General features: G+C 42.0%; 2 protein-coding genes and 1 pseudogene across 2 annotated transcripts; 1 reads left to right on the forward strand and 2 right to left on the reverse strand.

Moving 5' to 3' along the window:
• The first annotated feature begins 103 nt into the window (after positions 1–103).
• Positions 104–1,834, forward strand: LOC116697334 (protocadherin beta-16-like; annotated as a pseudogene).
• A 6,321-nt stretch (positions 1,835–8,155) lies between these two features.
• Positions 8,156–9,440, reverse strand: LOC116697335 (protocadherin beta-15). The gene has a single exon (XM_032528654.1). The coding sequence runs from the start codon at positions 9,344–9,346 to the stop codon at positions 8,156–8,158; it is 1,191 nt and encodes a 396-aa protein (XP_032384545.1). The 5' UTR covers positions 9,347–9,440.
• Positions 9,441–11,941: 2,501 nt separating this feature from the next.
• LOC116696676 (protocadherin gamma-A4) lies at positions 11,942–14,500 on the reverse strand. The gene has a single exon (XM_032527772.1). It carries the CDS (start codon positions 14,372–14,374, stop codon positions 11,957–11,959), a length of 2,418 nt encoding a protein of 805 aa, XP_032383663.1. The 5' UTR covers positions 14,375–14,500; the 3' UTR covers positions 11,942–11,956.
• Positions 14,501–17,564: the final 3,064 nt, after the last annotated feature.

Below are 17,564 nucleotides of genomic sequence, written 5' to 3' on the forward strand. Positions count from 1 at the left end.
CGTGTGTGTCAAAGGTAAGCCTACAAAGAACGACAACTTATTTCTCGCTGTTGACAGCCACAAGGTAGAACTCGTACTAGATAAAACTGGATCGAGGAAGCAAATGGAGATTAATTGCTTCTCCACGGCTTTAGATGGAGGCTCCCCTCAGAGATCAGGTACGAGTCTACACGTCACTGTACTGGATGCTAATTCTAACGCCCCAGTGTTTAGCAGGCCGTTTATAAAGCCAGTCTGCCTGAGAACTCTCCTCAGATACAATGTGATCAATGTTAGTGCTACTGACGCAGCAAGGAGTGAATGGAGATGTGACTGTACAGTTTGGGCACATATCTGATTGATCGAATACATGGTATTTTCTATTGATCCATAAACTGGAGAAATTAGAGTACTGCGTGGTATTGACTTTTTGAGAAAAGAGAGAGAGGAGTTCTTTGATGAAGTGAAGCTAAAGATGGTTTAGGGCTTACCTCGTATGCCAAGTAATAATAGATGTTACTGATGAATGATAACGCCCCAGTTTATAATATCAAATCCTGATAACCTACCTAGAAGACGTGTCACCTGGTACAGAGTGGGCATCATGTAACGTGCAGGCAGAGACTCTGAGAATACAGACAGCGCGCTAGCCTCCATTCAGCAAAACGTCCCTTTTAATTTGGTCCCTTCTATTAAAAACTATTATTCTCTGGTGACCCAGACAACTGAACGTGAACTAGTGTCTGATACCAACATTACAATCACTGCACTGACGAGGCCTCTCCACCCTGTCCTCCTCTAAAACTGTTCAGTTATCTGTAGCAGACATCAACGACAACCCACCGTGTTTGGGAACAGTCGTACAGCGCAATGTGACTGAAAATAACAACCTGGCTCCATTATGTTCCGATGCTCGAGACCAGACTGGAACAAAACGGTACAGGATTTATTCTCGTTACCCGGTGAGGTGAACGGTGCCCCGGTGTCCTGCCTACTGTCTGTTAACGGAGACGAGGGGTGATCCACGCTGTGAGGGCTTTGATATGAACAGTTCAGGAGTTTTAAGTCCAAGCTGAGTGGCCAGAGACAAGTTCTCCTCCGCTCAGCAGCAACCGTGACCGTCAGTGTCTTCATATGAGTGTAGTGATGACAAATCTCCTAGATACTGTACCCCGCCCCGGGGGACACTCCTTCATGACCGAGCTGGTCCCAAAGCGCACACGGGCGGCCTCTGCGTGTCCAAAGTGATAGCGGTGGACCGCGGACTCCGGACGAACGCCTGCTTGTCCTATCATATAGTCAATCCCCACTGATCCGGGACTTTTCCAATGGTCTCACAGCGGAAGGAGATCAGCGACACAGCGGGACAATCTCAGTCAGACAGCATGTAAACAGAACCTTATTGGTCAGTGAAAGTAACGGACAGCCCTCTCTCTCGCCCCCTGTTTCCATGTATTTACTTATTTCTGAAACTTGGCTGAGTGCCGGAACTGAAGGAATTCTTAGGATGAGAAGAACTCCAAACTGACCTCTTATCTGATCATCGCGCTGGTGTCTGTGTCCACCTTTTTTTGACCCTTCATCATATCATCCGGCTGTGTGAGGTTTTGTCGGGAGAAAGCCCAGACTGTGGTTGATGGAGCGTTGCCATCCCCAGCGCTTATCTCCCTCCTAATTACGCAGATGTTGACGGCACAGGAACTTTACGCCGCCGCTTACAATATGACGCCTACTGACACAGTGTCGGAGAACCAGTGACTTAAGTTCTGTGACGTCATACAATGACACACACTGCCTGCTGACCAGACTTGAGGAAAAGTCCATCAGACTTTCTGATGTGTTTGGAAGGATTTAGAGCCGCTAGTATGAGGTAGGACCGTTCAACGTACTCACTGCTCACAAGCATTCATTGAGTGGTTTATTGAGTTCTTTTGGTATCTGTTAGGCATCATTAGTATATGTTCTCTGCATTGAGTAATGATTCTGTCGGTGCTTTAAATTAAGTGGGCTGTTTCATCATTTTGGAGGAAACTTGGTGTCTGGTCATTCTAATTCATAAATATACATCAGGTATATTGACATATTTTTTTCCATGGTCTCCTTCAAAACCAATGGGGAACCCGTCACTTGTTGTGATATTGTGAAGACTAGTTTTTGTTGCTTGTCAAAGAAATAGGTTGTAAATCTTCTTTAAAAGATTCGTTTCAAGGTCCTTTTCTCTCACAATAAAAGACACATTTGGTTACGATCGTTAAAAAAAGTGGAGTTTGGCCGACAATTTAATTTAAGTTCGTTGTTTTTTCGTTAAGCTGCACCTATTTGTGGCTTTGTATTTCTATCGGGACTAATCGGTATTTTAGTTAGAATCATCACAAGGAGGGAAAGGGTAGTGACAATGGTTGGATTACATTCGACATTGCATCGCAGAAAACTGGCTCGTACGAACACATTGTTACAAACATTTTATACAGACAAACTAGAATGAGTGAAAGCATGTAGTTTATTTTTTTTAAATCTACTTTTTTTTTTTTTAAGTTTAACAAGCATGGTTGCCGTGGCTCTGCGCGAATAGTGCTTGTAATTATAATTTTTCTTCGCTGTGGAAAAGCTCTTTTTCTTTTTTTTAGTGTCCATCAAAGGATGGAAACGGATGGATGCGAGCTCGCTGAACGGTTTAAGGTTCGTTGTAATGATAAGTTGGGTTCTTAGGGCGGGTTTAGTTTTATGAAATTGTATCTTACACACATGACCAGTCCAAAAACTCTGTCAAGAGAAACAAGTGTTCCATCTCCTGAATACCATCAGCCCTGCCAAACTAAAGGGATCGTCGTTGATGCTGAAACGCTTTCAGGCGCTCAGATCACAACACATGGAAGATGGTCGTTTTCTCCTCAGCCATGATGAATGCATTGACTGTAATGCAGTAATGCTTAGACTGATGTAATGGTAAATAACAATATAAATTGTAGTGCAATGCAAAATGTCGCGGTTTGGTATTGCGTGATTGCCTGTGCTAATGTGCTCTTGATTTGGACGCGCTCAGTTAAAGTTGAATGCCCACAATAATAGTTATTGTTTTTGAATTTTCATAATGCCCAATCACTAAGTTTTTCGACATGAATTTCTCTGCCGAGTACATAAGTTTCAGTAAGGGAGAATTCTTTATAACTGCATTCATTTAAGAGTAAGTAACCATATCATTTTATTGTTTCTCGTTTCGCAGTATTACGTTTGAGGAAAATAATTGTCGTACTTACTACTGTTTGAAGATTAAAAAAATGACTTATGTGTCGCTGGTTGCGCCTGGCAGATAACAGATCTCACACTCCCACATACTACATAGATATCTGCTGCAGATTTTCCGCAGAGAGAAGAAGAGAGAAAGAAAAGAAACGAAACGCGTTACATTCCAAAATATTGTGTCGTGCTTTGGTTTATTGCCGGAAGTGTTGGATTATTTTATGATTGTGAGGCCAGTTTTTATTTTTTTTTTTTTTTTTGCCAATGCCGAAAGCAGAACAGACAGGTTAAAATGAGCGACGACATCAGTGTCAGGATGGGGCGAGACAAAGGATTTTCATCGCTTCGCTGCATCTTCTGCTTTGCTTCCTTTATTGTAACGCTGCACCTCGTTAATGGAGACCTGAGTATTCTATTCCAGAGAGCAGAGATGATGATGAAAGCGACTTGTTATTGGAAATTAGCCAAAGATCTCGGTCTGAGATGGGGAGGACCTCTATCTCCGAAAGGCCCGTGTGGATTTGAGGGGACTCGTAAACGTACTGTGATATTAATCTGAGGACGGAGATTTGGTCACATCGGATGAAGAATGGACAGTCGAAGCTTTTTGGCAGCAACCCTGTGTGTTGTGAAAGTAGATCTAGTGTTAGAAAATCCTCTGGAGCTCACGACTAAGTCTTCATATTCAAGAATGGGTTAAAACGGACAACATCGCAAAAGTTCAAGAAACATGATTGAACGGAAATAAGATCGAGTGAGTCAGCTGAAGAGGGTAAAGCTCGCTTCTCTAATCGAGGAGAAGCCTGAAGCAGGATATATACAGCCAGTGTGGTAAAATGGTGTTGTCAAAGGTTACAGCTAAAAAGAGACGACAATTATTCTCACGCCTGTTGACCGCCAACAAGGTCGGTCGAACTCGTACTAAGATAACAAATGGATCAGAAGAAGCAAAGTGAGATTATTAAGGCTGTGCTCACGCGTTTAGATGGAGGCCTCACCTCAGAGAGATCAGGTATCGAGTCATACTCGGTCACCTGGTACTGGATGCTAATGATAACGCTCCCATGTGTCGTTAGCCAGGCCGTTTATAAAAGCCAGTCTCTGCCATGGAAGCTCTCCCTCCAGATTACAATAGTGATTAATGTTAGTTATACATGACGACAGACGAAGACGTAGTGATGAATTGGCCAGCTGCATAGGTGAATGGAGAGTGATCTTACGATTTAAGCCATGGTTGAGACGATGTCAAATGTATTTTTATTGATCCGTAAAACAGAGAAATATAGCGCTAACCGGAGAGTGATTGACTTCGAAGAAAGGAGAGTCTTTTGAATGAGAGTTGATGCAGAGTGCGAATAGCTAAAGAGCTGAGTTTTAGGGCCTTGGCCTCTCTTACGCCACCAGGTTGTAATAGAATGTTTTCCGAGGGTTAAATGATAAAAGAAGCCTCTCAAAGATTATATTTCACTGTGATAATCCGGCTCTCTGACTAACACCATACATGAGGAGTGCGTGTGACTAGTACAGATGGTGGACACATCCATTAACGTGCAAGCCTAGGACAGGAAGAGACTACTGAGAGACTAACAGACAGGTCCAGCCACCCACTCGCTTCCATGACACGCACTAAAACGTGCCGTTAATACCGATTGGGGTGTCAGCTTATGTATAAAAACTATATTCTCTAGGTGACCCAAGCAGGGTCAACTCGCGACCGGCGTGAACTAGTGTGCTGAGACAACTAGTACAAGCACTGCCTACTGACGAGCGCGCTCCTCCTCCAATCTTGTCCTCCTCTCTAAAACTGTTAGTTATCTTACTAGCAGATCATTCAACGACAACCACTTTGCTTTTTGAGGAGCTGAACAGTAGCGCGGGTTTTTTTACAGCTAATAATCATAGGTGAACTGGATAAAATCATAAACAAACCTGGCCTCCACTTTATGTTCCGTTACTGCTCGAGACCCCCGACTGGAAGACCAAGCCAAATACGGTACAGTGATATCGTGAATTTCTTTTTCTCTGTTACCGTCGTTCGTTATGTGTGAGTTGTGCAACACGTCTTTTATTGACGTTTGATTGGATTGGTCTTTCCCCTAGGATTGCCTTAGGGAATCCGACCTCTCTCTTGATTTGCCCAGGCTGGATGTTCCTGCACCCGGGGTTGATGACAGAAGTGATTGATGACAGGTAGAGGGTTGGATGGTACGCGGGATTTTTTAGTTCGCTCCCCCACACTACCATGTTATGGTCTCCACAACTGTAACTAGTTCTTGATTAGACTAGAGTCTAACTTCTTTATGTTCTCCCCACCACGATGAGCATCATGGTATCTTGTAGTTGATCTCTTGTTTCACACCGGCGGAACCGGCTGTGACCCCTTGGGTCTTTCCATAGTGAGCGTCCCACAACGTCTAGATTTCCCACCATTTTGACCTATATCTGCGTCATGGGCCTCCTCGATAGAGAAGCGGTTACCCTTGTCAGCTGACTCCCTTATTTCCATTTCAATTAAATTTTCTCTGAATTTTGGCGAGTTGTCGTTTACATCTTGAATATGAATACTTAGTCGATGAAGCTCCAGAGGATTTTCTAACACTAGATCTACTTTCACAACACACGAGGGTTTCTTGTCACAAAGGCTTTCTCTGTCCATTCTCTCCGATGTGACCAAATCTCCAGTCCTCAGATTAATATCACAGTACCGTTTACGAGTCCCCTCAAAATCAACACGGGCATTTCGGGAAGATAAGGTCCTTACATCAAGACCGAGATCTTTTGCTAGATTTCCAATAACAGAGTCGCGTTTCATCTCCTCTGGAATAGAATAACTCAGGTCTCCATTAACGAGGTGCAGCGTTACAATAAAGGAAGCAAAGCAGAAGATCAGACGAAGCGATGAAAATCCTTTGTCTCCCATCATGACACAAAAAGGCTTCTCCAGCTTGTACAACTTATACTTTCCAGTGCATAAAAACGAAAGCTGTCCAAAATCACCATATAATCCACCACTTCTCAATAATACACACGATGCAATATGTCGGAAAATAAGTAACCGTTTCTCTGGAAAATTTGCAGCTCACATATATGTAGTAGTGGGTGGAATAGAGAATGCATGTTATCTGCTGGTCCACAGCGACACCATGAGTCACGTTTTATCTACACAGTAGTAAGTTATTAAGCATTCCTCATTGTGTTTCACGCCAAAATAAAATAAGATGCACTCACGTTCAAATGAAATGCGCATGTGTGGTAAATCTATTATATGCTTTAAAGACACAAGCGACAATTGTAAATGTCTCAGGTTTGAAGACATAGATGTTTCCCTTATAGCTGAGTTCAGTGAGATTTGGTGAGATACAGACATATCCAGCTGCGGCTGTGCGCAGGAGCTTGAGTAGTGTTTTCAGAACCAAGGGCAGCTCCCTTAAGATTTGGCAGGGCTAACTGCAAAAAATTTCATAAAGGCTGTCATTTCTTGGTCAATGTTCTTAAACTGAATTAGTGTGGGTTTGTAATAGTTAAATAGTTTTGAAGGACACCAGCCACAAATATGTAATAATTTTCAGACGTAGTTTACTAAGCAAACGGAGAACAAACTTCCATGATGCTAGATAAATGTGCTTCAAATGCCAAACAATCATTTTCAGAGATAAACACAATGGCAAACAGACAGTCAAAAACGCATTGTGAGCAGTGAAGTACTTTGAACGGTTCCTACCTCTACAGACGGATCTAAATCTTCAAACGGGTCAGCAAAGTCTGATGGACTTTTCCTCAGAGTCTGGTCAGCAGGCAGTGTGTTGTCAGTTGTATGACGTCACGAACTTAAAGTCACTGTGTCTAGAACCGTGTGGCAGTAGGCGTCCAAATGTAAAGCGCTGCGTAAAGTTCCTGTGCCGTCAAATCTGTCGTAATTGGAGGGAGATAAGCGGGGTATGGAAACGTTCCATCAAAACAACAGTCTGGGCTTCTCCCGGCCCCCCAAAAACCTCACACCCAGGTGATTGATGACTGAAGGTCAGAAAAAAGGTGGACACAGACCGGAGCGCGATGACAGGTATAAGAGGTCAGTTTGGAGGTTTTCTATCGTAGAATATACCTCCGTCCGGCACCTCAGCCAAGTTATCAGAAATAAGTAAATATGGAACAGGTGCGGCGGAGGAGAGAGAGGGGCTGTCCGTGATCTGCACTGACACAATAAGGGTTGCTGTTTCATGCTTGTCGCACTCGAGAGAAATGCGCCCTGTGTCCTGATCTCATCCGCTGTGGAGGACATAGTGAAAGTCCCGGATCAGTGGATTTGGATCTATAGATAGGAACAGCCAGGCGTTCTGTCGAGTCCGCGTCCCGCTATCACTTTGGACACCAGAGAGCTCTCAGGTGCGCTTTGGGGACAAGCTCGGTCATGAAGGAGTGTCCACTACGGGGGGGTCGTATCTCGAGGAGGGTTGTCATTTCACATCGATATGAAGACACTGGCGGTCACTTGCTGCTGAGCGGAGGAGAACCGTTGCTCTGGCCATCACGTGGACTTTTAAAACTCCGAAATGTTCAGTAATCAAAGCGCCCTCACAGAGGTGGAATCACCCCCCGTGTTCTCCGTAACAGAAGATAGGAGGACACCGGGGCACGTCCCCTCACCGGGTAAAGACGAATAATCTCACTGTACCCGTTTGTCTCCAGTCGGGGCTCGACAAGTAACGGAAATAAATGGAAGCACAGGTTTTGTTATCATCAGGCACCTAGCGCTGTACGACTGTTCCTCAACAAAGGGGGGTTGTCGTTGATGTCTGCTACAGTAAACGAAAGTTAAGGAGGACAGAGGTGGAGAGAGCTCTCGTCAGTGGCGGATTGAACTGTTGTACAGCACCTAGTTCACGGTCCAGTGTCTGTGGTCACCAGAGACTAATAGTTGTTAATAGAAGGGACCAACTTAAAGGGAGTCGTTTGCTGAATGGAGCAGAGGGCCTTCTGTTATCTCAGAGTCTGTCCTCACGTTAATGATGCCCACCTCTGTACCAGGTGACACGTTCTCAGGTATGGGGTTAGTCAGTGCTTTCAAACTAATAGCAGGTGCATTGTCATTGACATCTGTTATATCTATAGTTACTGTACAATAAGAGGTGAGACCTGGTCCGTCTTTTGCTCTTATTCGCAATTCAATGGAAGTCTGAGTTTCATAATCGATAGAACCTTTGACTTTAATCTCTCCTGTCTTTTGATCAAGTGAGAACAAACAAACTTGTTCATCAGTTGCATGATCAAAATTGTACGTAATATCCCCATTGGGTCCCTCGTCTGCATCAGTAGCACTCACTGTGACCACTACAGTATCTACAGGAGAGTTCTCAGGCAGACTGGCTTTATAAACCACCTGGCTAAAAACTGGGGCGTTATCATTAGCATCCAGTACAGTGACGTGAATTATTGCTGTACCTGATCTCTGAGGGGAGCCGCCATCTACAGCTGTAAGAACAAATTTCAGTTCCTTTTCTTGCTCTCGGTCTAATTCTTTTACCAAAACCAATTCAGAGTGTTTCCGCCCACTTCCCTCTGTATTAATATTAATTGTGAAATGATCATTATTTTGTAAATTATATCGCTGTACAGTATTTGTACCGATATCTAAATCGTGGGCTTCAGTGAGTAAGAATCTAGCTCCTTTGGCTGCTGATTCTGTTATTTCAAATGAAATCATGTCCTCGCTAAACTGTGGAGCGTTGTCGTTTATATCTTGCACATGAACACTGATACGATGAAGCTCTAAAGGGTTTTCCAAAACAAGCTCCTCTTTTATAACGCACGTCGCCTTCTTACCACAAAGACCTTCCCTGTCGATCCTGTCAGTAACAATCAAATCTCCAGTGCTCAGATTAATATCACAATACCGCTTGTCATTCCTGTCCGTGTCAATGCGAGCTTTACGCGAGGAAAGTGTGGCAATCCCGATGCCCAGATCTTTGGCTATATTTCCAATTACAGACCCGCGTTTCATCTCCTCAGCAACTGAGTAGCTCACATCTCCATACGTGAAATGTAGGCTGATGAAAAGGAAAATAACGCAATAGCGATTCCGAGAAAATCCTCTGTGAACTGTATTTCCCATGAATGACCTGGCGTTCATCCTTCCCTGGCCAATTCGTTCAAAGCGATGACAGATTTATTCCTCGTTTTAAACAATCCAAATAACATTCACAAAGCAGGCCTTTTGTATCGTCCTTAGCCGACAGACACACCGCACCACAATAACGCTTGGCAATGGTGAAAAAGAAAGGATGGAGCTGCGGACAATTTCGGCCTTTATGGGTGCACAGTGACACCAAGAGTTTCAATCAGTTATAGCACTGTAAACTAAATCTAGTTGGCAACTTCACTGGGTCTATCAAGGCAATCACTTGTCTTATTCAGACAATATTTGTTTTATATAAGGCATGAAAATGCTGTTACTGCCTTATCTGTAAAAGCTCCAGTGTTATTGATCAATAACTGAATAATTTGCCGCAATGCGTTATTTGAAAGCTGTGTTTAAGACAAGTGTTCCCTTAATATATGTAATACTGTAAAAGACCCTGTACTCCCGTGTCCTAACAATAACTAGTAGATTGAAAGAAAAATAATAATGCATCACAACTTAGTTCAACGATTAAATAACTGATTAACTGAATGAAAAAAATGCTAAAGAAAATGCAGCCATGAACCAAAACTAAACAGAGTATGGTTGTCCTGTAACAATAGCATACAAAGCACTGCATTCAGTAAGTATGAACCAATTATTTAGCAAACTTCCAAATTAGGGACAACCTTAGCTCAATTTAGTATCACAAGCAGGGACAAAGAAGTGACAAAAGGGTTGATAAAAAGGAAAACATGGAGACAGATGGCACCAACATTTTTGCAGTGGAAATAGTGTTGGAAAGTGTTGATATACAGTACTTAGTATTTGCTTCTTTTTTTAAATGTGTGTAATAGATAATATATTGTTTGGTGCGAGATGGTTGGATTAAACATATGTTTGTAATGCCCACCCAAAACAACAAAATAAAATATTACAAATACAAACCACTATGCAGTATTATACTGAGTTATAATCTACTACCAAATTGATATATAAATATGTATTTGAACATGCTAAATATACAACCTTAATAATCTAAAGACGACAACTAAAAACATTATCCATTTACATGCGCAATATCAAATTATTATCCTATGAGAATGTAATGTAATGTACAATGTGGCAGTGCACATTGTTGATGAAAATCTCCCAAATAGATGGCATACTGGTGTTATATTAAAATTCAAAGTTTACAAAAATTCTGCACTTCATGAAGACAGTATGACTTCACTGGTGCGATTCAGTGGCCAACACTTGTTTCTAAATAACAGTTATGTATTGCTTTATTAACTGAGCACTGAAGCAAGATATTACTTTATGACTCAATCTTATTTGCAAACAGAAAAATTAAATCGCAAAAAATACATCTTTAATTGTGTTTTCCATCTAATATTTATATTTTTATGTTGGGTGTACGTTTTGAACAGCAGTCTGCTGTTTTGTTTTTTTTTTTTAATTCCACCCCATCACCAGATAAGACAGTCAGTTTCAAAAAACAAGCCTCAACTGCAGACTGAGTTCATCAGTTGTTTGAAAAAAAAGATGAAAAACAACATATTACACTGACTACAAATGCCGTCCACTCTCATGGTTACCTATGTCTGCAGCATAATGTTGTATAGTTAAAGTTAAGTGCTGGATTAATTAGAAGACATATTTGGCCCATTGTACTGTCATAAAGACGAGAGAGCAATAATCCATGCAGCTACACTCATGTAGATTCTTTCTGAGCCAGTATGGATACAAACATACTTACTTGACAGCATAAGAAAGGTTCGACCTAACTGCTCAGCTTAATCAATAAACTATTAATGAAAGACATATTTGCCAGCAAAGATAGCCTTTTGTTATTCTTAAATTAGCATTAAGTAAAATACATAAGAAATAGCTAAGACAAAATGTCAGCAAACATCACTGGTTATCAAATTAGATTGATAAAAGTAACACTCAGGTGCAACTGCTGTGAAAAGGCAATACTCAAGTGTTGGGTAGCGATCATACATCTTTGATAAGTTGTACTGACTGTCTACAGGTGAAACAAGGCATGTTTCCAAGGGTAATGCTTTAGTTAAATATGGCACATTTCACCATGAGCCTTGATGAATGCCAGTTACATACATTAAGCAATGAAAGAAAAGCTTAAACACTCTAAAGTGCAGATCCTAACACATAAACCATCGACAAATACAATTAAACTGCGGAAGTGTGAAATGAATACATGAAAGGTAAATAATCAAGTGACTTTTAATTACAAAAAATAAACAATTAAATTGTTGGATTATTAAAATACATATTGTGATGTATACCAAAGCCCGGCATGGCTTAAAAACACACTCAGTAAGATAAAAGCATTGTAAGAATCATTCCCTGATAAACGCGCAAAAAACACTTTTTTTTCTACTTAAATTTAATGATATCATCTAACTTTCGGTAACCACATGTGGGCGGTTTAACAAACTTGAATGAAAAAAATGATTCATATTGCTTATCAGAAAAACCAATAAAAAGCCAATGTGAAATGGTACCAAAAAAGTACATCCTAAGAAAATCTTGAACTACTAATGCCAGCATGAAATCTAAATGTATTTGAAACGTTAAATAGAAAGGAAGAATAGTGGTTTATGGTGAATAAGGAAAGTATATTATATTAGTGCCTACCTCGGGCAACTGTTGTGAATGACCAAACACATCAGCAAAGTCCGACGGACTTTTCCTCAGAGTCTGGTCTGCGGGCAGTGTGTTGTCATTGTATGACGTCACGAACTTAAAGTCACTGGTTCTAGAACCTGTTGTCAGGTAGGCGTCATAATTGTAAGCGCTGCGTAAAGTTCCTGTGCCGTCAACATCTGCGTAATTAGGAGGGAGATAAGCGCTGGGGATGGCAACTGCTCCATCAAACAACAGTCTGGGCTTTCTCCTGCGACAAAACCTCACACCCAGGATGATGATGATGAAGGTCAGAAAAAAGGTGGACACAGACACCAGCGCGATGATCAGATAAGAGGTCAGTTTGGAGTTCTTCTCATCGTAAGAAATATCCTTCAGTTCCGGCACCTCAGCCAAGTTATCAGAAATAAGTAAATACATGGAACAGGTGGCGGAGAGAGAGGGCTGTCCGTTATCTTTCACTGACACAATAAGGTTCTGTTTCATGCTGTCTGACTCAGAAATGTCCCGCTGTGTCCTGATCTCTCCGCTGTGGAGACCAATAGTGAAAAGTCCCGGATCAGTGGATTTGACTATATGATAGGACAGCCAGGCGTTCTGTCCGGAGTCCGCGTCCACCGCTATCACTTTGGACACCAGAGAGCCTCCGTGTGCAGCTTTGGGGACCAGCTCGGTCATGAAGGAGTGTCCCTCCGGGGCGGGGTACAGTATCTGAGGAGAGTTGTCATTCACATCCGATATGAAGACACTGACGGTCACGTTGCTGCTGAGCGGAGGAGAACCGTTGTCTCTGGCCATCACGTGGACTTTAAAACTCCTGAACTGTTCATAATCAAACGCCCTCACAGCGTGGATCACCCCCGTGTCTCCGTTAACAGACAGATAGGAGGACACCGGGGCACCGTTCACCTCACCGGGTAACAGAGAATAAATCACTGTACCGTTTTGTCTCCAGTCGGGGTCTCGAGCAGTAACGGAACATAAAGTGGAGCCAGGTTTGTTATTTTCAGTCACATATGCGCTGTACGACTGTTCCTCAAACACAGGTGGGTTGTCGTTGATGTCTGCTACAGATAACTGAACAGTTTTAGAGGAGGACAGAGGTGGAGAGCCCTCGTCAGTGGCAGTGATTGTAATGTTGTAATCAGACACTAGTTCACGGTCCAGTTGTCCTGTGGTCACCAGAGAATAATAGTTTTTAATAGAAGGGACCAACTTAAAAGGGACGTTTTGCTGAATGGAGCAGCGGACCTGTCTGTTATTCTCAGAGTCTCTGTCCTGCACGTTAACGATGCCCACCTCTGTACCAGGGGACACGTTCTCAGGTATAGGGTTAGTCAGAGATTTCAGATATATAACTGGAGCGTTGTCATTTACATCTGAAACATCTATGATGACTTTGGCGTACGAGGTTAATCCCAAACCATCTTTTGCTGTGACGCGCAGTTCAAACAATGACGCCGTTTCAAAATCAACTGTGGTAGTTACTTTTATATCACCTGTCTTGTGATCTATGGCAAACGTTGACTTAATATCTTCTGAAATATGTCCAAAATCATATGTAACTTCTCCATTGAGTCCCTCATCGGCATCACTAGCACTTACAGTCAGCACAACAGTACCGGGTTGAGAGTTCTCAGGCAGACTGGCTTTATAAACGGCCTGACTAAACACTGGGACGTTATCATTAGCATCCAGTACAGTGATGTGAATGACTACAGTACCTGATCTCTGAGGAGAACCACCATCCAACGCTGTAAGAATTAGATTGATTTCCTTTAATATTTCGCGGTCAAGCTCTTTGTTAAGGACAAGTTCCACAGAATTTGTTCCAACGCCCAGAATAAAATTGTCATTGCTTTGGAGGTTGTACGTCTGAACTGAATATTTGCCTATATCCGCATCATGGGCTTCTTCTATTGGAAAACGGGCCCCTTTTGACGCGGATTCACGTATATCTATATGGATCAATTCTTTATTAAATCGTGGAGAGTTATCATTAATGTCCTGGACATGCAGACTAATTCGATGCAATTCTAATGGATTTTCTAACATGAGTTCTTGTTTTAAAACGCAGGATGCTTTGTCTCCACAAAGGCCCTCTCGGTCAATCCTCCCAGAAGCTGTCAGATCCCCGTTTCTGAGGTTTAAATCACAATAACGTTTGTCGCTCCCATCGGTATCAATGCGAGCCTTTCGAGCGGATAGCCTACTTGGTTCAAGGCCTACGTCTTTGACAATATTTCCGATGACAGATCCGCGTCGCATCTCCTCAGGAATAGAATAGCTTACATCTCCATTGGCAAAATCAAAAGAAAACAGCAGCAAAGCAAAGGCACAGCTTTGTAATGTGAGCCCTTTGATAGGCATTATGTCGCAGATCTAAAGCAGTAAACGTTCCCTTGCCAGTGTTCAAGCACAACGCCAAAAAAATGAGAGATTTAAACCAAAAACAACACAATCCGAAGACCAACTCTCTGCCTGTCTGGACGATAAAATGCAGCACATTGAGTCTAATTGTGCGTCGATATCAGTGGGTGGATTTCGACATATAATCTGTTACAGCTGGTGCATAGCGACATCGTGAGTCTCCTCTAGAAATTACATACGTCAACTAGCAGTAAGTCTGTACAAAGTTTGGAAAAATCATCCATGAAGAGCATATTTAAACGCGGGGAAATATATATTAAAAATCCTTGAGACTTGTTGTGAGGATGTTGTGAGGATAAAGGGCAGGTCTAAAACAACAGCATTTTTCATCATGGCACGTCAAGCAGCGCTTTTTAGATAATCAAAAAAGACTCATATTTTCTCTGAACATTTATATTCTTGTATTGAAATAAAGTAAGCAACCTATAAAGTTTAACGTGTGGTGATTAGATTATTGTTCTTAAATATTTCTTGAAGCTATCCACGACAAGTGCTTTTGTAACAAATTAAGTTTGTAAAGAGTGAGCAAAACGGCACCCGTTGAAACAGCCTTTAAAATCCCTAATACATGACCGGCTAAATTGTTTAAACATTGTTTTTAAGCTAATAAACCATCTTTAAACTGGCATTTTAATACCGTGTTAAAAAACGAGATCAAATAAATACGTAATTGAGTGCCCAAAAATAACAGAGTTTGATTTATTTGCAGGATTGTAATCACTTTGCTAAAAAATAATAGGCCATTGTTGCACAGGCTATTCGGAATTTACAAAATTCAACATGTTGGGCAAACAGCTACACTTTACTACAAAATGCAATTTGTATTGAATATATTTTAGATTTAAAATCATTAAAAAAGATAATGAATTAGCATATAGATAAATAAGAAATTGTTAATCTATTATCTAGGACAATTAATATGACTAAGCTATAAAATATATATAAAGAAACAACTGTAGCAACAAAGCTCAGATCCGAAAAGAATGTAGTTTCAAGGTAGAGGAAGAAAGAATATTTACAATATGAATGACATACAGTATGACAACGCAGACACAAAATATTGTAGCCCATAACATAATTTACAAAATCTGAAAGAAAGACTCAACTTGATCAGCCTCAGCCACGACAACAACCATTGACCAAATTAAAGACCAAAAGCAACAAAATTGTCATCCACTTACAATTTTTCAATCATTAAAAATGCATATGAGTGATTTGTGATTCATGTGACAATAAACATTATAGTGATAACTGGCTAATTGACAAGAAAGATCAAAAAGCAACTAAAGTCGACTACTGTAAACTGCAATAAAATGCATCTAATTACAGATAAAAAAAAACTACGATGCCAAAAATTCGAACTTTATGTCTGACATCTGAAGAAGTGGGTAACCCATTTTTAAGAAAACATTTTCAATCAAATGTTGATGCTCTTACCTCAGGAGAATCATCACAATCTCCAAAGGCATCTGCAAAGTCTGATGGACTTTTCCTCAGAGTTGGTCCAGCAGGCAGTGTGTTGTCATGGTATGACGCACGAATTAAGTCACTGGTATAGAACTGTTGTAGGTAGGGCTCATAATTGTAAGCGCTGCGTAGTTTCCTGTGCCGTCAACATATGCGTAATTAGGAGGGAGATAAGCGCTGGGGATGGACAACTGCTCCATCAAACAACAGTCTGGGCTTTCTACTGCGACAAAACCTCACACCCAGGATGATGATGATGAAAAGTCAGAAAAAAGGTGGACACAGACACCAGCGCGATGGCAGATAAGAGGTCAGTTGGAGTTTCTTCATCGTAAGAATATCCTTCAGTCCGGCACCTCAGCCAAGTTATCAGAAATAAGTAATAACATGGAACAGGTGGCGGAGGAGAGAGGGCTTCGTTATTTTCAATGAACCAATAAGGTTCTGTTTCATGCTGTCTGACTCGACAATGTCCGCTGTGTCCTGATCTCTCCGCTATGGAGACAATAGTGAAAAGTCCCGGATCAGTGGATTTGAATATGATAGGACAGACAGGCGTTCTGTCCGGAGTCCGCGTACCGCTATCACTTTGGAACCAGAGAGCCTCCGTGGGCAGCTTTGGGGACCAGCTCAGTCATGAAGGAGGTCCCCCGGGGCGGGGTTACAGATCGGAGGAGAGTTGTCATCACATCGATATGAAGACACTGACGGTCACGTTGCTGCTGAGCGGAGGAGAACCGTGTCTTGGCCACACGTGGACTTTAAAACTCCTGAACTGTTCATAATCAAACGACCTCACAGCGGGATCACCCCGTGTCTCCGTTGAAGAACAGATAGGAGGGACACCGGGGCACCGTTCACTCACGGGTAACTAGAGATAAATCACTGTACCGTTTGTTGTCTACAGTGGGGGTCTCGAGCAGTAACGGAACATAAAGGGGACGCAGGTTTGTTATTTTCAGTCACTATGCGCTGTACGAAGGTTCCTCAAACACAGGTGGGTGCGTTGTGTCGCTACAGATAACGCGAACAGTTTTAGAGCGAGGACAGAGGTGGAGGAGCCCCGTCGTGGCAGTGATTGTAATGTTGTAATCGACACTAGTTCCACGGTACACGTTTCTCCTGTGCTGTACAAACCAGAGATAATAGTTTTTATAGACGGGACCAACTTAAAAGGGCGCCTCTTTTCCTGAATGGAGCAGCGGACCTGTCTGTTATTCTCAGAGTCTCTGTCCTGCACGTTAATAATGCCCACCTCTGTACCAGGTGACACGTTCTCAGGTATAGGGTTAGTCAGGGATTTCATGTTTATAACTGGGGCGTTGTCATTTACATCAGTAATCTCAATAACTAACGTTGCGTATGAAACTAATCCAAGTCCATCTTTTGCACTGATCTGCATTTCATACGATGACACTTTCTCATAATCAATAGCTCCAGCTACTCTCACCTCTCCCGATTTAGGGTGCAAAGAAAAGACGTTGCTATTTTCATCTGAAACATGATCAAATCCATAAGTGATGTCGCTGTTTAAACCTTCGTCTGCATCATTAGCAGTCACTGTGATCACCAATGTATCCAGAGGAGAGTTTTCAGGCAGACTGGCTTCAAAAACCGTCTGGCTGAATACTGGCACATTATCATTAGCATCCAGTACAGTGAC

Source organism: Etheostoma spectabile, chromosome 10 (genome assembly GCF_008692095.1).
Source record: "Etheostoma spectabile isolate EspeVRDwgs_2016 chromosome 10, UIUC_Espe_1.0, whole genome shotgun sequence".
Taxonomy (NCBI): domain Eukaryota; kingdom Metazoa; phylum Chordata; class Actinopteri; order Perciformes; family Percidae; genus Etheostoma; species Etheostoma spectabile.